We start from the raw sequence: 23928 nt of genomic DNA on the forward strand, positions 1-23928 counted from the left end.
TAGATAATTATAAAGTTATCTAGTTTATCTAGACCTGCTTGGCTAGAATGAGATCTAACATAAGAATTAATTTCTTCTTCTTGATAATACTTTCTAGTCAAATAATAGAAAAGCAATTTATCTGAAGCTTCAAGCCAAGGTTAGGCTCTGATTTTAACCTGGTAATTTATACCAATAAAATTTGGAGGGGAGATTTCCTGTTGTTGATAAACTATCTGGCCACTCCAACATGAAGTTTGCTTCGCTTTAACTATGGAGAATTGAACTTTTTAAAAAAAGCTTATAAGTGGCAGGGGAATTTTAAGTGGTTATACACAGATATATTTATACAGATCATCCCAGTCTCAGAAGAAAGCCATACTCTCTTGCCAACCTTGAAAGTTAGTGATATTGACCATAAAGGCATGCTTCTTGGGAGTCAATAAAAGTAGAATTGTTCTAGGAATTGAGGTTTCATTAAGTATGGACATGCATAGCTTCTTTTTAGTCAGAAAATATGTAGGAATATTTATATTTATTGTTCAAAGGATATGAAGGTAAGTTTTCACTTAGATTTTATTCTGAGAAGTTGAGATTCTTGCTCTAGATCCTTTCATAGCCAAATGTGAACACAGTATACTTGTCTTTTATCCTTAACCCTTATATTACTAAAAACAGTTTTATTATTTTAAGTAAAAGAATGTTGCCAAATTTGTAAACTATGCCTCAATGCCAAAATTTGTAACTTTGTCTTATTTATGACATCTTCTACATCTTTCCTGCAACAACTGGAAAACATAGAGAAAAAATAACTGAAATGTAATTTATAATTCTTTATTATCTCCAGGACGTAAAGCCTTAAGGAATCCATCAACAAAATTATTATTCCTTTTCAGTGCTGAAGCACTTGATACCTTTAGAAAATTTTCAAAAGTCTTTAGCATTCTGAATTTCGGATATAAGTAAGTTGATTTTCAAGACAGCAAATCTTCGTCCCAAATTAGTTTCTTAACTGATAATTCTGATTAAAAATTGTTCAGGTTTGTTTCTTCCTTTTAAAATTTTGTTCTAAACAAACTCTGCTAGAATTAACTAGCTACATATAAGTGAAACATCTTTGAATGATGATTAGAGACTACTTAACCACTTAATTTTAAAAGACTGGGAGTACATCTTCATCTCTCCCACAGAATACCATCAAATGCTGTGGGGTAACTCTCTTCCCAGCTCCATTTCTCTGGAACATCCCAGAATAAGATGGATAGGTCTGGAGTCATAAAGGCTTTTATCTACTCTAAAGTTGAGCACTTGTTTTGCTTGCAGCTGAAGCCCAATTTGAGAACAATGTGAAGAAGAATATGGAATAGAGTATAGCCCCCCAAAGCCATTTTACAGATGTTAGTATACAGAATATTTCTCATTCTTTGTGACTAAATTTTCCAACTAGGGAATGGTATAATTTCTATAATGTCAGAACAAAAAAAATGATGTATAAAATGAAATTGTATTCTTCTCACGGAATGTTAGCTCAGCCAGCATGCTATAAAAGGGAAAAAAAACGTTTTGTTTTAATATCACTTGAACACCTATAGTCTGTTCTTTTGTGCTAATTTTAGCAGGCTTTTCTGTGACATACAGAGGGGCTGGTATTTGGCCTTCTTTGTTCCTTAAGCCCAGATGTTCTCACACTTTCATTTACCTTCATCACCGTAACCAAGACTAGTTCTATCTGCCACCTTCAGAGAGTTTCTATAGATAGCTTTGTGAGTTTCTAATCCCAGTTTCACTGATGTGTGCCCCTGCTGAGAGGTTGCTGCTACCTCCTAAGAAAACTGAAAATAGCTCATGAGGGATTTTTTCTCTTTTCTTTGTTAAATAAAAATGAGCAAATAAGTCATTTGGCTTTCACTAAACTACATGTGTCTATTATGAAAACTGCTTCCCTTTAGGAGTATATATACTTTCACAAAGAAAAAAGTTAAATCTCTTTGCTCAGTCTCATCTAAAGTTCCTGCCCATCCCACCCCCTCCATCTGTCCCTATGTTCTGAGTCTGACATGTAACCGCCAGGCAGCAAAATGGGAAGAATTGTCTTTAAAGAGTGCGGGGGTGTGAAGAAGAAATTTTGCACAATTTTGATTTTACCGCAACTAATACATTACTGTCCTACTTATATTTAATTATACTTAATAACCTACAGTAAAAATTCATTTAGTAGAATCCCTTCTTTATCTCCAACTAGCCAGAAGGCCACAGAGGAAGATTAAATATAAACCAATTCCTTTATTTGTAAAAATATGTATCAAAAGAATTAGAAACAAACTACTACTTAGGCTTGCCATTTAGTTTTTCTTGTCTCTTCTGCTTTCAAATAATAAGCAATAGTACTTAAGTCTAATATTAAGAGTGGTCTGATCAACAACTAGATGAATTAACTGAGAAAATAGATTCACTATAATTTAATGGATTCAAATTAAGTATTTTTTATTATTTATTATCAAAAGCATGCTTATTAAGGGTTAAGCATCCAATGATATACAAAAAGATGACTGTCAAATGCTTTCTCAGTGGGAAAAAAACACTTTCTCAGTGACTCAACAGCCCTGTTTGATTTTTATAGGAGAATTTTATAAATCGTGGGTAGGAAGATGTTAGGTTTTGCTGTTGGTAATAGGAAGGTAAAATGTTAGCAAACCCACCCACGACTCCAATTGTGTTCAGATTCAAGATTAGAAGAGAGTTTAACCATCTAGGCAATAATAGGAACTGTAATCTTATTTAGAGGATTAGGAATGGATTCTAAGCTTTATGATTTTGCTAAATAATAATCAGATGATTAGCAGTACCTCAGTGTATCATAAATTTACTAGTTAGTTTTAACTGTAATCCTAATTCATGATTCTAAATGATGGAGGAGTAATTTAACTACTAAAGGACTATTATTGACTGTGCCACATTTGATTAAAGTTATAATTTAAGGAAAGTAAAAATATGAATTATTCATTTCAAAACCTGCAAGCTTTAGTGGTATCATCAAAATGGCTGAGAAGGACAGGTTATTTTAAATATGACTACATAATGATTTTCAGACATTTTAAAATTGTACTACAGATGAATTTCAACCAATCACATTCTGAAAGCCAAAATAGTATTGTACTTACTAAACATTTGCCATCGCAGAGAACAGTGATAATAATTATTTTTATCTTTAATCGTTCATCATCTCAGACCTTATCAAACCAACAGTAGAATTAATTAACTTGTCCTAAGATGCATCTGTATTTTTGCCAAGCCTACTCTCGATCAGCTTATCCAACCCATACTATACTTTTGCTCATTTATCTATCCTTAAATACTCCTATTTACTATATACTACAAAGATCTGAAAATCTGGGCAACAATACATATACAATCTTTTGAGAGGAATAGAAATCATATTATGATAGGTATCAATAATTATACATCAGAAACAATCTGATCAAAATATATTAACTACTTCATAGCATGTGTGCAAATGAAGGACTTGTGAGAGAAATTAAGTATGTTATCTGCTCAGATAATTTTTATCTATCACTTGCTGCTCATTTTACTGTAGTAGAATGGTGAATATCTTTTAAAAGTCCACACTACCTATATTATTGCTTATATAAAACATGTCTCTGTTTCCCTAAGGGTTCTATGAAGTGCACAGAAGTGCAAGTTTCATATGGCATCATCATCATGGCTTAGATTATTGCTTGGAAGGTTGTTATAAGATATTGCTAGGAAATAAGTTTTAGATGAATGTACAATTCAATGAGAAAAGTACAGAGTGAGACTAAGTATCAAGTTGGTGATGTTTCAAACATAAAAATCAAAGTATTTGGGAATAAGGCTGTCACTTTGACATTTGCTTCTCTGTCCAAACGTTCATAGTTCATATCTTGTTGGTAAGGATCAACAAATATTGTGATGTACTGCACAGCTCTGGCAGTAACTAAGAAAGTTATACTGTACCTAGTATGTCTAATAGCCCTATAGTGAACAATATTCATCCCTCATGCTTATCAGTGTTGATTTGAAGCTTGAAGACTTATGCTCAAAAAGCAGACTATAAATTTGAAATCAAAGCTAAAATTAAAAACTTGTGAAAGAAATAATGCTATTAAGCCTGGAGTATTTAGCTTTTCAAAATAAGTATGAATGAAATAATATATTTCTATCTTAGTCAACTTGCATTTATTCCTAGTAATTGGGATTATTTGAATATTCTTCATTGATTCCCAAGTCTGGCTATATATTAGCATTACCTAGAGTGATTTTCTAAATACAGATTCCTAGGCCTCCACCTGAGACCTACCAAATCCAAGTCTCTGAAGGTAAAGTCCAGTAATTTGTGTCCCTAAGGTAGTCAGATACTGCCAAGCTTCCTAAAGTAGTCAGGTACTGCCAAGCTGATGAGTTGAACCATTGAACAGGATCATTTCTTAATAAGGATGGAATTGGCAATGAGGCACATGGCTGAAGCTATGGTCTGGTCACAACACAATAGAAATAAGACACAGGGACTTCCCTGGTGGTCCAGTGGTTAAGAATCCACCTTTCAATGCAGGGGATGTGGGTTCAATCCCTGGTCAGGGAACTAAGGTCCCACATGCTGCGGGACAACCAAGCCCATGTGCCGCAACTAGAGAGAAGGCTGTGCACTGAAACTACTGAGCCCGAGCACTCTGGAGCCTGCACACCACAACAAGAGAAGCCCGTGTGCCACAACGAAGACCTAGTGCAGCCAAAATTAAAAAAAAGAAAAATAAATAAATAAAGACACAAACTTTACTTCTCTACATCCCAAGTCCTTCCAAAATGTCACTCCTTTTAATCATGTAATATCTACATTCAACACACACACACACACACAGAATATTTATTACTTTATAAAACTAAAACTATTTTACAACATAAGATTAGCTGTGATTCTTCCTGTTTATAAATGTATCAATGACTTTTTTTAATGAAAGGAAGAAGGAAGGAAAGAAGGAACAATGACTTTTATGAAAGGAAAAAGGAAGGAAAGAAGGAGCAAAGGAAGGAAGGAAACAGAAAGATGATAGGAAAATAATACTTAGGCTTCAACTGTTTGAATCAAGTGTGAGGAAGGAATTTTGCACACTATCTCAAAATGCTCTGACAAAATTTATGTTAATCTGTGTATAATATCAGTGTCTGTTCTTCATTCACCACTGTGAGGAGCCTTAAATTGAGTCCACAGCTGGGGTCAGTTTATCCATTTAACAATAAAATTCTTTCAATCATGTTAACACAATTTATGTGTATGTTCAATCAGCTGGTTGTAAATTAAGTGTATTCATATCAAGAGCTATGCTTAAAGAATCATCATTCAGACTGTAACAGGTTAAACTTTAATAATTAAGCCTCTGGTGCATCATGTTTTTCAGGTTATATCTAATAAGATATGCTTATAGAAGCCTCTGAAATGACATAATTTTTGTAGCTGAAGATCTATAGTTTAATAATAGAAATACCCAGGCTACAATATGGGGCTTGGTTCTTGGACTTGAGTTTCTAGGTACTGTTGGCTGAAAGACATCTGGTGCCCCCCAGAGCCTATTCAGAGCCATGTGTAACTCATTCCGAAGGAACATTTATGGAAGTTGTACCAAATGCTTGGAGTCAGATAGTATTTTGAAGGAAGCAGAGAGAAGCTACAGGTGGAAGCAATGCCCTAGCACAAATGAGAATGGTTAGTTCACTTCAGCAGTGTTTTGTTACTTGGGCCTAGAGTTGTGTGGGTCTTGCAATCTGCCTGAAACAGGCATCAACAACTCTTTCTATGGCCATGTTAGGTTCAGTGATACAAAGGGAATGGTGTTTGATGGAGCCAAACTTGACTTGGTGAGATGGTTTCCAGTGACAGTATAGAGTAGGAGAGGGTCTGGGCATTGGTTAAGTTGTGCTTAAAATGCATGACAAGACAGAAACTCACATGTAGAAGTTTTACTGTCTGCTCTGATGATCCACAAACTTGCCCTCAGCAAGTCAGGAACCCAAGGAGCCTTCAAAAAATATATTTAATAATGGTGATAATCTTGAGCTCCCTCTTCATACCTCACAACCTCAAATATACCATTTCAACTGGTATCAATATGATTCTGTAGGAAAAACACAGCCTGGCAGTTTTCCAAATTCTCTGTGACTTTGCCTTTTGTATCTATCAATTTAATTTTGTTTTATTGCTGTAACTCTTTGGAGGAATTCACCAAATTAAGACTTCCTGCACTTGTGAATGAGATTTTGCTTTATTTGTTGTCCTATTTTGTTCTGTTTTTCCTGGAAAGGCACACAATTTTGCACTTTCACAATAAAACACTATGTTTCTGTTACTATTGTCACTGGATAAGAACAGTGTGAAACCCCAAGAGTTCATATTTGAAGCACTGAATCCACAAACTCACTCTCAAGTCTCAGGCATCAGTGCCTGTCTCAGAGTCACAATAGGTCATACACAGTTCACTGGATTCCACACATAATCAAATATTACAAGGGAAATCAAAACTATTTGAAATATAAAAGAAGAGATGAATATCAAGGCAGATTTTAGACAGTTGGACCAAACTGTTAACTAGAAGCTGTTTCTTCTTTCCCTTCTCCACCCAACACTACACAGCCAAGAGCCCCAACTCTATGTGCTCTTCAGGCATTGAGTATTATTCTTTTTATTATGGCTGTTACCTATTTATCAAGGTTCACAAAGCACATACTGTGCAGTATATTTTGGGTACATATGGGGGTTTCTGACTTCGTTATATAACTCATTTATTTGTAAACAATGACATTCCATCAAAATGATACTGATGCCAACATGAAGCTTTGGTACTGATGGCTAGTCATAAAGTAACTTCTTCAAATCAGTTGCTGGAAAGAATACTGAAACAGAGGGTCTATATGTGCCAAATTGGATCTTAAAGTATCCATTTTAGAGTGGGTTAGAGCCATTTCCCCAATTAAATAATGTTTGATTTCTAAAGGGACATCCATTTAAATTCCATTTAATCTGCCATGCTAAAATGCATGATGTATGTTAATAGTTTGTACATGAGAATACCATATAGATATTATTCAAATGAAATACCAACAGCCACCCATTATTACAATCACAATTCCTAATGGAGGATACATGTATTGTACTCTATAGGACATATAAAAATGCAATGCTTTTTCACAGCCTCTAAATTCTATGACTGCAGCTAGAATGAAATGCCATTTTATACTGTATTTTGCAAATACATATAGGAATAGTGTAGCTATAATAAGTCAACTGTACTAGGTTGGCAAAATGGTAATAGATCAGACCATTGCCTCAGACTATACCTTCAAAGATAAATTTAGATTATATGCTATGAAAAATGTAGTTTACATCCTGTTTGTGAAATTTAATAGATCTCTGGCATATTCTTCATTGTGACATTTGTGACAATGTAAATAGCTATTCTTCTCCAAGTAAAATCATATAAACTAAGAAAGAGCTTGTTATTTTTCTGACAAATTGAATGTATATACAATTCTTATCCTAAACCCTATCACCAAGTACTAGATAATGAAGTGGATTGTCAAGGATGCTTTTAAAATATGCTTCCCACAGGTATTTTTAAGTATGGAGAGAATAACCATATGTTTAGAATAGTTGCTTAGACAAATCTTTACAAAAAGTAGAGAATTAATTGGATGATTCCTGGAAGTCCCTTTCAGTCTTATGGTTACAAAACACATTGTTTATGATTAAAACACTTATGATTTACTATATCACAATAAGCTTTAAGTTACTGTGCAGAATAAGCATAAATGAGTTCAGTGAGTTTGGTTCTCTCCCCATGCTCTTGTGCTATAAGAAGCCCATCAGCATAGCTGAGGTATTTCCTATTCTCAGCAAGAGGATTGAAGTGCTCCCAGAGCCTGTTCTTTCCACACTGACTGTAAGCCTGCCCTCTATTCCCTGTGAAAGAAGTGAGTTAATCTCTCAGCCCCCTAAAGAAATTCTTTTGTGAGTAATTATTCCCATGAGAGAACCTTGTCCTCAGCCTCCACAGCCTCCTATAAAGACCCTGGCCTTCTTGCCCACATGTGGTTAAAAACAGAAACGTAGACCCGAGGAAGGGAGGGACAGGCAAGGATTCAGGTCTAGGTCCTGTTTCCACAAGCAAAGTGTTGCATTAGTGTCCTCTTAAGCCCCAGCGAGAGAACAGAGTTCAACAATTATAAAAATGATCACCATTATAACAAATAATCTGCATATCTAAAAATATTTTCTAGCTGTATACTTAGAGAACTTAAAAACACTAATTAATCCTCACAGACTACATTGGACACTAGTTAATCTGTTCCTTAACTGAGTTATTTCATAACTAAATTCTAATGCAGCCAAAATCCCTAACCAAAAAAAATATATTGTATTCAGTAGACATAAGCTACCAATGAGTATACCTATCAGAGTAAGAAAATGGCCACCACAAGGTTTCAAGGAAACAAATGTTTCCAACTCATTAACCTCAAGAGAAAGTTAGATTCTATATCTGATGAAACATAAGAAACTCTGGACACACTGTGCTCCTAATTTCAGGGTGAGTCTGTAATAATATTTTCATGCACTGTTAATTAATGGGAACAGGTTTTCATTTAGCAGAACAAGCAATGGAAACCTATCTGTAACTTTGGTGATTACTAGGTCTAAAGGTTAGACATACTTCAGTATTAATGAAGGTGATTCACTGAATTTAAAAGCCACATCAAATAAACTGCAGAAGAACATTAAAAAAAAATCTCAAATCCATAAAATACAGTTTTTTTTCCTTGTTTTTATTATGAAAGAATAAACAACCTTCTTGGCAAAATATCCTACACCTCTTTCTCACTAATGCCAGTATCTAGCGATTTGTTCCCATGAGGGGCAGTTAGTCCTTAGGAAGCATCCTTTGAAGAAGGTGACAGGGGCAGGGGGGTGGACTTACATGTCATTTAGTAGGATGCTGTTTATTAGAATTTAGCACATTGTAAAAACTACCTATATTTAGAAGTGCTAAGTTGAAAGGGTCCAATGTAGCAAATCATTTTATTTTCACTGATATTTCTTAGAAGATAGCAAAAAGACCTTTCTTTAATCTTGGTTACAGAAACATACATTTGCTATTAGGAAATGCCATTTCCTCTGGATTCTATGCTGCATTAATCAAATCTAAAAGCTATATTTACTAAGCAGATATACTATGCTTTCTCAGCATCTGAAATCCTAGGTTATGTGTATTTTCAATCTAAGCACTTGTCTCTCTAAATAAGTGAAACTATATTCTATTAATATGTTGGAATTACATAATATACCAACTATACAGTAGCAGATTGTGAAAATCTAATAATGCTGTGTGAAATTATCTAGAAGAGATATGTATAAAAATAGGTAATATCCCTAAAATATTTTGCCAAGTTACAGTTTTTCCTGCTGGGAAGTTTACCACACTGCCATGATATATGTATGAAATGTCTGTTCAGAAAAACAAAATTAGAAAATATTCCTCTCATACCCACTCACTAAATGTAGGAATATATAATCAAAACTGGCTCTCAAAAGTGATACAAATATATAGAGAAAGATACCTGTATGTGTGACAAACAAGAAAACATGGAATCTATTTATTGGTTAGTTTTGAAAGGGGCCTCACACTTGTAATTAATTAAAATACATATATATATTATACATAATATATATATGAACAAAAACACTCATAAGAATGGATACATCTTATTTCCACTTTGCCCTCCAGTTTTTTGTTGATAGTCATCACCCTCCTTTTTCTAGGATTATTGCCTGACATAACAGAAATTCCACTGTTTGTCCTCCACAGAGCAGTGAAAGATGAACAATCTTTCCATTCTCCTGTCATGACCCATGTTCTGGGCTTGTGCTTTTTGGAGGAGTCTTTGATCTGTAGCAGGTCTCAGAGGCTTGTCTCCCGGAGGAACATTGTGCCAATGTTGTAGGAAACCTTTTTTATTCTCGATGAAGAAAGAGAAGGCTTTGGCTGCTTAGGACCAGTTCTTACCTCCAGGAAATAGCAGACCCCAGAGATTTCCTTTGGAAAGTTGTCTGGAAGCTCTTCACGGGACCGAGGAATGAATGTGAAACTTTCTTCTCGTTTTAATAATCTAAGAAGAAAATATATAATGTGAACCATATGGGCAGGGGAGATGAGAAAAAATGGACACAAATTTTAAAGACTCGGGAAGCCTATCAATGACTGAGCTCATATTAAATGCCTTCATTCTTTGTAGAGATGTGGCCTTCATTACATTCCAAATACTAGGAAATATTATTTCTCAGGAGAAAATACCTTCACGCTATAATAATAATTTTAAAAAAGCAAAGTTGTTCTTGGTGCTACTGGAAAATATTTGTTCAAAGTTGATTTTTTTCCTAAACAAAAGGCTAAAGAAACTGCATAATACAAGTTTTTATTCAAACATGCAGGATTTACTCTTTCTGTTTTAAAAATCTGCCTAATTCTGGAGCACTCCTTTAATGTTTTGTAGACTCTCAATAAGATTTAAATCCTATGTGTCATACACATAAATCAAGTTTTTAGCTTTGTAGAACAACAGTCATAATTCCATGTTTCTGTGATATCTGGTTACTGATTTCTAGCAATACATATTTTCTAAACTCACTAGCATTTATTTGTCAAACAGCTTGACTCTTCCCATCCAGTCATAGTTAAAGACAATTTTCTAGTACACTAATACTGGAGATTTATTCTTGTCCAGTTCCATGAAATGTTCAGTTTGATAGCCGTACCTAAAAAAGTGGTCCAGAAGTTCAATTTAATTCAACAACTTTTATGGGCTGCTTCTTATTGCCCTAGAAAATCTCCTAGATTCTGTTGTGAATATAATAAGTAGAACACAACAAGCTAAGAAGCTTAAAGTTTTGTCAAAAGAGATAGACACAGAGAATAAAAGAAACAAAAAATAAAAACTGAATAAGCAAACAAAAGCCACAGTAATATAAAAGTAATATAAAACAATAGGCTAGATGCCATAAGAAAGGTGAATCCAAAAAGGTGTTGAAGTCCAGAGAGGGAAAAAGTTTACAGTGGGATGACCACTAAACCTTCATGGATGAGATGGTACTAAAGATGGGCAGAATTTCAATAAGTGAATGTGGAGAACAACATAATCAAAGGTTTAGATACAAGAGAATTATGATCAGGATCAACATGTTTCCAACTATTGGATACCATTATAGAATGAGGTAAGAGTGAGAGTTAAGGCTGAAGCAGTAGGTTAAGACAAACTTTTGAAGTCCAAAACTAAAAGTTTAGACTTTATTTGGAAGGCAGGGTGGAGCCAAACCTATCACTTTTTTCCTAAAAACAACTCATTTTCCTAAGACAGGTAAATGTTAATAGCAGGTCCAAGTTATTCAGGATAAGAGATGGGTTGGAGGTGAAAGGAACCATTAAGACAGAGAAAAGGCAAAGTGAAAAAGTCAGTGAGTGCAAGGAGAATAAACAGTGTTTGAAAAATGTAAGATCATTGCACAAGCAATGATAATCATCTTTACACTAAAGAGAAAAAAAGAATCATTCCTTGTCAAAAGTTCTTAATGGATAAAAATATTATCTGAAAATAACAGTTGGTAGTACTAAGAATTCTTATAATGTGAGCAATCTATATTTACCCTTATGAATGACTGTTGTAGTATTTTGCCTTGTAAAAGATTTTTTAAAGATTTTATTCTTACTTGTTCAGTTTATTTATTTAATTTAATTTTTATTTTATATTGGGGTATAGTTGATTTACAATGTTGTGTTAGTTTCAGGTGTACAGCAAAGTAGTTCAGTTGTACATATACATATATCCATTCTTTTTCAGATTCTTTTCCCCATACTGGTTATTATAGAATATTGAGTAGTTCCTTGTGCTATACAGTAGGTCCTCACTGATTATCTATTTTATATATAGTAGTGTATATATGTTAATCTCAAACTCCTAGTTTATCCCCTTGCCCCATCTTTCTCCTTTGGTAACCAGAAGTTTGTTTTAGAAATCTGTGAGTCTGTTTCTGTTTTGTAGATAAGTTCATTTGTATCATCTTTTTAGAGTCCACATATAAGTGATATCATATGATGTTTGTCTTTCTGTATCTGACTGACTTCACTTAGTATGATAATCTCTAAGTCCATCTATGTTGCTGCATATGGCATTATTTCATTCTTTTTTTATGGCTATTCCATTTTATATATGTACCACATCTCCACATCTTCTTTATCCATTCCTCTGTTGATGGACATTAGGTTGCTTCCATGTCTTGACTATTGTAAATAATGCTTCAGTGAACATTAGGGTGCATGTATCTTTTTGAACTAAGGTTTTCTCCAGATATATGCCCAGGAGTGGGATTGCTGGATTATATGGTAGTTCTATTTTTAGTCATTTAAGGAACCTCCATACTGTTCTCCACAGTGGTTGTACCAATTCACATTCCCACCAACAGTGACTGAGGGTTCCATTTTCTCCACATTATTGCAAGCACTTGTTATTTGTTGATATTTGGATAATAGCCATTATGACAGGTGTGAGGTGATATCTCATTGCAATTTTTCCTTTTTAAAAACTTCCAATTGACCATTCCTTTAAAAATATTACACAGTGATTATATTAACTTGGGATATAGGTAAATGAGTCTCATTCTAACATTTCAAAATTCTTTCAATTAACTTATCTCACTTATCCACATAATGTAACTCCATGCAAAGTCTAAACATGCTCTTCTCTGACAAATTTATGGAGGGTAAAAGTGAGTCCAGAGTAAGATAGAGTGCTTTGATAATGGGAGCAGTAAGACAGTGTTGGCTCTGAAAGTAGAGTCCAGACCTGTTAACTCCTAGTCAAGCCTAGCACTATGATAAATAATAAAGCTATACTAAGATAGGTTTTTTTTCTTCCAGTGTTATTGAGATGTAATTGACATACAGCACTGTATAAGTTTAAGGTGAACAATATAGTGGTTGGATTTACACCATGAAATAATTACCACAATAAGTTTAGTGAACATCTCATATAAATACAAAATTAATGAAACAGAAAATTTTTTTTCCTTGTGATGAGAACTCTTAGGGTTTATTCTCTTAACAACTTTCATATATAACATACAGCAGTGCTAATTACATTTTTCATGCTGTACATTACATCCCCAGTACATATTTACCTTATAACTGTTAGTTTGTACCTTCTGACTACATCCAATTCCTGCTCCCCCCACTCCCCTCTGGTAACCACAAATCTGCTCTCTTTTTCTGTGTTTGTTCACTTTTGAAGTATAGTTGACCTAAAACACTATGTTAGCTCCTGTCATACCCAGTAGTGATTTGATATTGCTATACATTTCAAAATAATCACCATGATAAGCCTAGTTACCATATGTCATCATACAAAGATATTACATAATTATTGACAATATTGCCCACACTGTACATTTCATAACCATAACTCATTTATTCTGTAACTAGAAGTTTGTGCATCTTAATCTCCTTCAACTATTTCTCCTTCCCCCAACAATCTCCTCTCTGGCAACCACCTGTTTGTTCACAGTATACATAATGCTGGTCTTGTTTTGTTATATTCAGTCATTTGTTCTGCTTTTTAGCTTGCACATAAAAGTGAAATCATACAGTATTTGTCTTTCTCTCTCTGACATTTCATATAGCATGATACCTTCTAGGTCCATCCATGCTGTTCCAAATGGCAGATTTCATTCTTTTTTATGGCTGAGTAATATTCCATTGTATGCATATGCCATATCTTCTTTATCCATTCATTTATTGATGGGCACTGAGGTTGCTTCCATATTTTGGCTATTGTAATAAAACTGCAGTGAACATAGAGGTGAATGAATCTTTTCTTATTAGTGTTTTTGTTTTCTTCAGATAAACATCCAGGAGTGGAATTTCTGGGTCATTTGATAGTTCTATTTTTAATTTTTTAAGGAATTTCCATACTGTTTTCCATAATGGCTGCACCAATTTACATTCCCTACAACAGTGATTTAGGGTTCCATTTTCTCCACATTCTTGGAAGCACTAGTTATTTGTTGATATTTAGATAATAGCCATTCTGACAGGTGTGAGGTGATATCTCATTGTGATTTTTATTTGCATTTCCCTGATGATTAGCATCTTTTCCTTTGCCTGGTGGCCATATGTATGTCTTCTTTAAAAATGTCTACCTAGGTTCTCTCCCAGATTTTAAATTGTGTTTTTGTTTTGTTGATGTTGCATTGTAAGAGTTTTTGTATATTTTGGATATTAACTCCTTTTTGGATAGGTGGTTTGCAAATATCTTCTCCCATTCAGTAGAGAGCTTTTTAATTTTGTTGATAGTTTCCTTTGTTGTGCAAAACTTTTTAGTTTGATGTAGTCCCATTTGTTTATTTTTGCTTTTGTTTCCCTTGCCTAAGGAGACATGTCCAGAAAAGTATTGCTAAAACCAATGACAAAAAGCATATTAGGTAAGTCTTCTTCTAAAAGTTTTACAATTTCACGTCTTATATTTAAGTCTTTAATCCATTTTGATTTTACTTTTTATATGGTGTGAAAAATTAGTCCAATTTGATTCTTCTGTCCAGTTTACCCAACACCATTTATCTTTTCCACATTGTATTTTCATTCTTCTTTTTGTAGATTAATTGACCATATGACTGTGGGCTTAATTCTGGGCTCTTTATTCTGTTCCATTGACCTTTGTGTCTGTTTTCTGCCAGTACCATACTGTTTTGAATTACTGTAGCTTTGTAGTATGGTTTAAAATCAGGGAGCATGATACCTCCAGCTTTGTTCTTTTTTCTCAAAGTCATTTTGGCTATTCTGGGTCTTTTGTATTTCCATACAAATTTTAGAATTATTTGTTCTAGTTCTGTGAAAAATGCCATTGGTATTTTGATAGAAATTACATTGAATCTGCAGACTGCCTGAGTACCATTGTCATTTAACAATATCAGTTCTTCCAACCCATAAGCATTATATATCTTTCCATCTGTGTCATCTTCAATTTCTATTCTCAGTGTCTTATAGTTTTCTGAGTATGGGTCTTTTTCCTCCTTAGTTAGATTTATTCTTAACTATTTTATTCTTTTTGATACAACTGTAAATGGGTTTGTTTTATTAATTTCTCTTTCTGACAGTTTGTTTTTAATGTATAGAAATGCAACTGATTTCTGTATATTAATTTTGTGTCTTGCAACATTAACAAATTCATTGATAAGTTCTAGTAGTTTTCTTTTGTGGCATCTTTAGGATTTTCTATGTATAGTATCATGTCATTTGCAAAGGTGACAATTTTTCTTCTTTTTTTCCAGCTTGGATTCTTTAAAAAAATTTTTTGTGTGTGTGTCTGATTTCTGTGGCTAGGACTTCAAATACTGTACTGTATAATAGTGGTGAGAGTAGGCATACTTGTCTTGTTCAGGAAGAAATGCTTTCAGCTTTTCATTATTGAATATGATGTTGGCTTGGATTTGTCATATAAGACCTTTATTATGTTGAGCTATGTCCCCTCTATACCTACTTTGTTCAGAACTTTTATCACAAATCTATGTTGAATTTTGCCAAAAGCTTTTTCTGCATTTACTGAAAAGATCATATAATTTTTATTCTTCAGTTTGTTAATGTGGTTTATCACATAGTTTGATTTGCAAATATTGAACCATTCCTGATTCCCTGAGATATATCCCACTTGATCATGGTATATGATCCTTTTAAGGTATTGTTGACTTCAGTTTGCTAATGTTTTGTTGAGGGTTTTTACATCCATGTTCATCATTGATACTGGCCTATAATTTTCTCTTTTTTGTGATGTCTTTGTTTAGTTTTGGTAACAGGCTGATGCTGGCCTCATAGAATGAGTTCAGAAGTATTCCTTGCTCTTCAACTTTTTGGTAATAGTTTGAGAAGATTAGGTGTTGATGCTTCTTTAAATATTTGGTAGAATTCAACTCTGAGTCCATCTGATTCTGCACTTTTATTTGACGAGAGTTTTAAAATTACTGATTCAACTTCATTCCTGGTAATTGTTCTGTTCATATTTTCTATTGCTTCTTGGTTCAGTCTTGGAAAATTATACATTTGTAGGAATGTTTCCATTTTTTCTAGGTTGTCCATTTAATTGATGTATAATTGTTTGCAGTAATATCTTATGATCCTTTGTAATTCTGTGGTGTTGGTTGTAACTTACTCTTTTACATTTCAGATTTCATTGATTTGGGCTATCTTTTTTAGTTTGGCTAAATGTTTATCAATGTTGTTTATCTTATCAAAAGTTCATATCTCATTTTCACTGATCTATTGGTTTTTTAAAAATTCTCTATTTCCTTTATTTCTGCTCTGATCTATATGATTTCCTTCCTTCTACTAATTTTGGGTTTTATTTGTACTTCTTTTTCTAGTTCCTTCAGGTGTGATATTAGATTATTTATTTGAGATATTTCTTGTTCCCTGTGGTAGGCTTGTATTGCTATAAAATTCTCTTTAAGAACTGCTTTTTGCCCCATCCCATAGATTTTGAACTGTTATGTTTCCATTTTCATTTGTCTCAAGGTATTTTTTGATTTTCTTATTGATATCTTGAGTGACCCATCAGTTGTTTAGTAGCATATTGCTTACCTTCCACATGTTTGTGATCTTTGCAGTTTTTATTCTTATAGTTGACTTCCCTTCTTATACCAAAACAAAAAACATCCTTAATCTGATTTCATTTTCCTTAAATTTACTGAGACTTGTTTTGTGGCCTAGCCCGTGTGATCTATCCTGGAGAATGTTCCATGTGCACTTGAAAAGAATATGTATTATGCTGCTTTCGGATGAAATGTTCAATATACATCCATTAAGCCTATCAAGCATAATGTGTCATTTAAGGCCAGTGTTTCTGTATTGATTTTTCTGTCTGGATAATCTGCCCATTGATGTAAGTGAGGTGTTGAAGTCCCCTACTATTATTGTGTTCCTGTCAATTTCTCCCTTTATGTGTGTTAATATTTGCTTTATGTATATTTAAATGCTCTTACATTGGGTATATATATTTACAATCTTTAGATCTTCTTCTTGATCATTAAGTGATATATTAATTTGTCTCCTGTTAAAGTCTCTGTTTTAAAGTCATTTTGTCTGATATAAGTATTGCTACCCTGGCTTTTTTTTTTCATTTCAATTTGCATGGAATATCTTTTCCCACCCCCTCACTTTTGGTCTGTGTGTATCTTCAGATGTTAAGTGAGTATCCTGAAGGCAACATATATGTATCCATTCAGCCACTGTATGTCTTTTCTTTGGAGCACATAGTCCATTTACATGTGTAGTAATTATTGATAGGTTTGTACTTATTACCATTTCATTAATTGGTTTGGGGTAGTTTTTGTAGTTCTTTTTTGTTCCATTTTTCTTCTTTGCTTTCTTCCCTTGTGATTTGATGATTATCTTTAATGTTTGGATTCCTTTCTCTTTTTTGTGTTTATGTATCTATATAGATCTTTGGTTTGTGATTACCATGAGGTTTATATATAGCAAAATATACATACATGATTATATTACATTATTGATCTCTAAGTTCAAACACATCTTACCAACCCTGAATTTTTCTCCCCCACATTCACTGTTTCAAACATATTTTACATCAATTATTTTTGTGTATCCCTTAACTACTTATTATTATGCATACAGTTTGGTTTTACTACTTTTGTCTTTTAACCTTCTTGTTTTATACATAGTTGATTTACTACCTTTATGGTATATTTGCCTTTTCCAATGAGATTTTTCTCTTTGTAATTTTCATGTTTCTAGTTTTGACCTCTTCTCTTCTGCTTAGAGAAGGTCCTTTAGCATTTCTTGTAAAACTGGTTTTTGGTGTTGAACTTTTTTAGCTTTTTATTGTCTGTAAACCTTTTGATTTCTCCATCAAATCTGAAAAGAGCTTGCCAGGTAGAGTATTCTTGGTTGCAGGCTTTTTCCTTTCATCACTTTAAATATATCATGCCACTCCCTTCTGGCCTGCAGAGTCAGCTGATAGTCTTATGGGAATTCCCTTGTACATAACACGTTGCTTTTCCCTTGCTGCTTTAATGTTCTTTATCTTTAATTTTTGCTATTTTAATTACAGTGTGTCTTGGTCTGGTCCTCTTTGTGTTGATCTTGTTTGTGACTTTCTGTGTTTCTTGGACCTGGATGTCTGTTGACTTTCCTAGGTTAGGGAAGTTTTCAGTTATTAGTTCTTCATATGTATTCTCTGCCTGTTTCTCTCTCTCTTCTTCTACTTGGACCCCTATAATGTTAATAATATGCTTGATGTTGTCACTGAGGTCTCTTAAGCTCTCTTCTTTTTAAAAAATTCTTTTTCTGTTCATCATGAGTGATTTCCACTACTCTGTCTTCCAGTCCACTGACTCATTCGTCTGTATCATCTAATCTACTCTTGATTTCTCCTTGTGTATTTTTATTTCAGTTATTGTATTCTTCAGGTTTGTTTCATTCTTCTTCACATTTCCTAACTCTTTGTTGAAAACTTCTAACTTCTTACCTTTTTCGTTCATTTTTCTCCCCTGTTCTTTGAACATCTTTATGATCATTACCTTGAACTCTTTTTCAGGTAGATTCCTTATCTTGAACTTCATTTAGTTCCTCTGGGTTTTTATATTTCTCTTTCCTCTGGAACATATTCCTCTTTTGCCTAGTTTTGCCTATTTCTCCATTTTTATTTTTACGTATTTGGTAGATTGGTTATGTTTCTCAATCTTGGAGAAGTGGTCTTATGTAGGAGATGACATATGGGGCCCAGCAGCACACTTCCCTTTGGTTACCAGAGCTATATGCTCTAGGGGTGCTCTCTATGTGGGCTACATGGGCCCTTCTGTTGTGGTGGACTGACTACTGTGGGTGTACTGGTAGACATGGCTGGCCCCAGGTCCAGTTGGTTGCCAGATTCTGACTAGGGTAAAAGCTGTAGGCCACTGGTAGATAGGGCTGGGTCCTGGCATGACTGGCTGCACCAACTGGGAACTTCCATTCCTAGTACTGGTCTGCTGGTGGCAGGGCTGGGTTATGAACCAGCTGGATACAGAACCCTGGGTATTCCTGGGGCTAGTGCTGGCCCACTGGTGGGTGAGACAATGTCCTGTGGTGGCTGGCTGGAGGGTTAAAGGCCCCATAGCTGGTGTCAACCTGCTGCTGGGAGGGGCCAGATCCTAGGGTAGTTGGCTGAGGGCACAAAAGTGTCCAGAAACTAATTTTGACCCACTGATGGGCAGGACAGTGTTCAGCAGATCTTGAGTCTAGTGCTGGTGCCAACCTGCTGGTGGGTGGGTCAGGTTGAAACAGGTGGTTGTAAGGCTGCAGTGGTCCTGGGCTTGCATCTGCCTGCTGTTGGGTGGGCCAGGGCCCAGGGTGACCTGAGGCTGGTGTCATCCTACTGTTGGGTGGAACCATGTCCCGGGGTAGCTGGAGCTCAGAGCAGCCGACTTGATGATGAGTGAGATTTTATCCCCACACAGATAGCTGTTTGGCCTTTGGCTTCCCAGAACTGGTGCTGACTGGCTGAGTCCCAGTGGTTAAAAGCTAGAGGGAATATTCCAAAATGGTACTGGTCAGAACCACCAGTGTCCTCGTAGTAGATAGAGTCCTAGGTGTCTCCTACTTCTCTTGGAAGCTCTCCAAGAAGAGCAAATGTGTCCTTTCAAATTACTGCTTTTGCCCTGGGTCCCAGAGCATGTGATTTTGCATGAACCCTTTAAATATGGTGTCTCTATTTCTACAGCCCTCTGTCTCTCCCAAAAGTAAGCCCCATTGCTCTTCAAAGCCAAACATTCTGGGGGTTTGTCTTCCAAGTGTAGGACCCCTGGACTGAGAAGCCCATATGGAGTTTGGGAGCCCAATGTTGGGCTTGGATCCCTTGCTCCTTGGGGAGAAACTCTGCAATTGTAAATATCCTCCCTTTTCTGGGTCACCTACCTAGGGGTATGGGTCTTGATTACAGTGCATCTCTGTCCCTTCTATCCATATCATTGTGGTTCATTTTTCATAGCTTTAATTGTATAAAATATTCTCTGCTAGTCTTCATGTTGTTCTCACCAATACTTGCTCTGTAAATAGTTGTAATTTTGGTGTGCCCATAGAAGGAGGTGAGCTCAGGGTCTTCTTACTCTACCATCTTGGTCACTTCTCTTTAAGATAGCTTTACATCACAAAATAACTAAACTGAGATGTAGATAAGCCTTAATGACAATCAGAATGGAAGTCATTTTAGTCCTGTTTGCTTTCTTTTTGTTTTTATAGATGTTGATTGTCTTTACATATAATATACAATCAGTTACTTCAGAAGAAAAAAATGTAAAATTCCCTAAACAATAGTTTAATTTAGCATTGAATTCCAGAATAATTTTTCTTAGCTCAGAACAGTCATCAATGTGCAACATGTGGGTATCAATGATGCCAATCAATCAATAGACACTTGTTGAGTGCTTGTGACATGATGAAATAGTCCTCTGAATGGAAGAGAGTAAGTGGACATGCATAGAATATGTTAATATAAAATTTAAAAGGCAAGAAATACTGATGATACAAATTAAGAATACAAGCCAGCATATGGTACAACATATGATAAAATCCAAAGGAGGAAATTCTGTAGGGTAAAGGGAGAAATGATTACTGTGGATCTTAGTACAAAATTCTAGAACCAGAGCAATAAAGTTCACTTCCACCAATTATAAAATAGAGCCATAATCTTTCCAACAAGTTTCCTTAAAGGCCCATTAGCAACAAACAGGATTCTAGATAAACTACATTTCTCTATTCCTACATGTTAAGCCCCCTAATTTTGCTATCTTTACAGTTTGTTTGCCTTACCAAGGTCTTTGTATTTTGCTATAATTGAGATTTTTATGACAATGAATAATAAAATTGGGAAAACTTCTATGAAAGCCCTTGTAAATGACTGAAAGAGGGTGTAGTAGTGGCTTTGGATGCCACAACTTAAATAATTCACTGGACTTTGTCTGGGAGGAAACTTTTAATAATGAATTCATTTCTTGACATTTTAAATTCATCTCATATATACTGTGCTAAAATACAAATGCATCAACTTTTATGGAGTTTTATTCTTTTATAAGTATATGTTTTGGTATTAATAAACTAAATACAGTTTTAAATTTTAATTATAAAAATGAGAGCACATAAGGATAAATTGATCCAAGCTCCTATGATACCCAGTATTTAGCAAGTTTTGTATATATAAATACTGAAGTGCAATATTCAGATGATTTCCAATAGGAAAATCTGAATGAATTACTGGCGGGTCTGTGCAGGAGGTCGGGGGAAACATTTCACACAGCACACCTGGTCATGATGAGTCATGGTGATAAATAAATGATCAAATGTGTATACAGGGATTAAGAATTTATACACTGATCACCTCAGAACTTCTGACCCTTTTGATATGCTTTATTAAGTCCAAGTCCCTGGGCTGGCTCTAAAGCTTTGCCTAGCAGTCCATTTCTTCAGCAACTCAGGACTGATATGGAAGCTTAAATTCTACATAAATCTAAATTAATCTCCAGCTCTAATCCCTAAGTGGTTGATATACAACTTGGGAATTTCAACATGTTTAACAAGTGTTCAGAAGCCACACAAATCCTAGTTTACCTGCCTGTCACCTTTCCTCTTCTCAACAGAGTTTTTTCTACAAATTGATTTTCAAGATGAAAATTAACTGCTTCTACAGATCATCGGATGGCCCTCAAGCATGCCACGAACCTCCATGGAGGTCCATGAAGCTGCTCCCTCACTGCTGTGCAATGAAGCTGTTCTCTGATTCCTTCAGCTCTTGTCTGAATGCCCATTCCCCCTTGTTTTCACTAAGCATTGTGCTCTCCTGTATTCTGTCTTGGAAAAGGACCTGAAACTAAATCACACTGAGGTACAAATGACCTAAATGTAATTTCCATTTTAACACAAGATCCAGAGTTTTGAAAAAGTAATCAAGTTGTAACCATGACATTTCAGGCATCCTATTCTAGGATTTATTGTCTTCTTCAGATCATACTTCATTGTCATATATACAGGTTGATGGTTATATATTATTCTAACCTAATGGCTTATTATTCTAAACTAATGGCTTAGGTTAGAATTTGATCTTTTATTACTCTATTCCTTTTTCTCCAAATCTATACTTTGATTTGATTGTTAATTAGGGAGGCCTTTAGGGCTGGTTGCTATGTGCATTTCTCATACTACTCCAAGACTGTAGAATTAGGAAAGATAACCAGTAATACAATTCTTAAACCAGGCTTTACCTTCATGCAGTCTTCTGGTCAATGAGTTCAGCAGTTAGCTGGTCAACAGTTAGTTCCTAAATGCCTTCTAAGAGCTAGGTGCTGAACAAATGCATTGCTAGTTTTGATTGTAATAGTTATGGGGCAGGAGAGGACTGAGATGGAAAGAAGGAACTTTTATTTTTGCTGAAAATGTCTTTTCATAAAGTGTTTTTTGTTTATTTGTTTGTTTGTTTTAGCTGAGTTGATGTCAGGGGTAACTCCCTAGACAAAACAAACCTTGCTGAAATTAATAGATGTATTTCCAGTCTCTAATAGTGACCAACTAGATGTGCAGTCCTCTAACATCTGCATGTTTGAAATCATCATGCAAGATTGGAAAATCTTTTCTTTGTTTCAACAACTAAAAAGACCTGTGTAATATGCAAAGTTATAAGAGAGCAACAACTCAGAATGCTATCTACCAAAGTAATCACAAACTTGTCTATTCATTTCCATGCTACTGCTCACCGAAGAATTCATTAAGACCAAGGCAAGAGACAATAATATATGAGGCATTTTGCAGAGCTGAGGCCAAGAAAGCATATGAGGATAGTGACTTTTTGAAGACTGAATATCTGAAATGTCTTTATTTCATTCTCTTCTCAACTTGATTAGTTTGATGCATCATTAAATTCTTGATTGGAAATTATTTTCTCCTCAATATTTTGCTGCTAAAAAGTCAGGTGTCATTCCATTTCCTATTCCGGTGGGTATAAACTTTCTGTCAGTCTTTCTCTCTTTCTCTCTCTCTTTTATCATCATCATCATCTTTCTGTCTCTGGTTTTATACAAATTAATGATAATGGTGTCTCAATGCATTTTTTATTCATTAAAATGACCATTAGTGGAAGCTTTTGATATACAGTTATATCTTTCAGTTCTGAGAATTTTTTGGTATTTCATTGATAATTTTTTACATTTATTCTGTATTTTTCTTTCTGGATTTCTGCTTAGTTATATATTGGACTTGGTAAATTGATCCTCCAGTTTGTTTTCTTTTCTCTGTGATTTACTTGCTCATTTTTCTATTCTACTTTCTGCATGATTTCCTCTAATATTATCTTGTAATCCTCACAAGGATTTTAAAACAATTTTAAAACTTCAGATATCATATTTTTAATTTCCAAGAGTTCGTATTTGTTATATGATTGTTTCATTTTTTTAAGTGTTTTGTTCTTACTTACAATCTTAAATCTATGACAATATTAATCATCCTTTTTGATTTTCTTCTGTTCTCTATATTGCCTCCATTTCCTCCAAATGCTTATTGACTACTTGTTGTTGGGATTTTTTTTTTTTTTTTTTGGTTGATGTTTGCGTGCTTATTTTGGTCTTTCTCTTTCATATTAAAGGCATTCAAAAATGACTAATATCATTGGAAGTCCCTTTTACTTAACTGTGATGCAGTACAATCTGATTGGAAGCTTTATGTGTGGCAAGATTTTATAAAATTGTGGGTTTCTTTTGGGCATTTCATTAGGGCTCCCAAATATCAATACATTTAGCATTCTTCCCTTGGGCTAATTTGTCCAAGTAACAATGTTCCAATCATGCCT

At 34.6% G+C, this 23928-nt stretch overlaps 1 protein-coding gene across 1 annotated transcript in view; it reads right to left on the reverse strand.

The window, feature by feature from the left end:
- Positions 1-9687: 9687 nt before the first annotated feature.
- Positions 9688-23928, reverse strand: part of GUCY1A2 (guanylate cyclase 1 soluble subunit alpha 2) — a 402881-nt gene continuing 388640 nt past the window's right edge. Inside the window, exon 8 of the mRNA XM_059929348.1 lies at positions 9688-10170. Within this exon, the coding sequence (XP_059785331.1) occupies positions 9963-10170 (208 nt within the window). The 3' untranslated portion in view covers positions 9688-9962. The remainder of the gene's footprint in view (positions 10171-23928) is intronic.

The sequence above is a fragment of the Balaenoptera ricei genome, chromosome 8 (genome assembly GCF_028023285.1).
Source record: "Balaenoptera ricei isolate mBalRic1 chromosome 8, mBalRic1.hap2, whole genome shotgun sequence".
Lineage (NCBI taxonomy): Eukaryota > Metazoa > Chordata > Mammalia > Artiodactyla > Balaenopteridae > Balaenoptera > Balaenoptera ricei.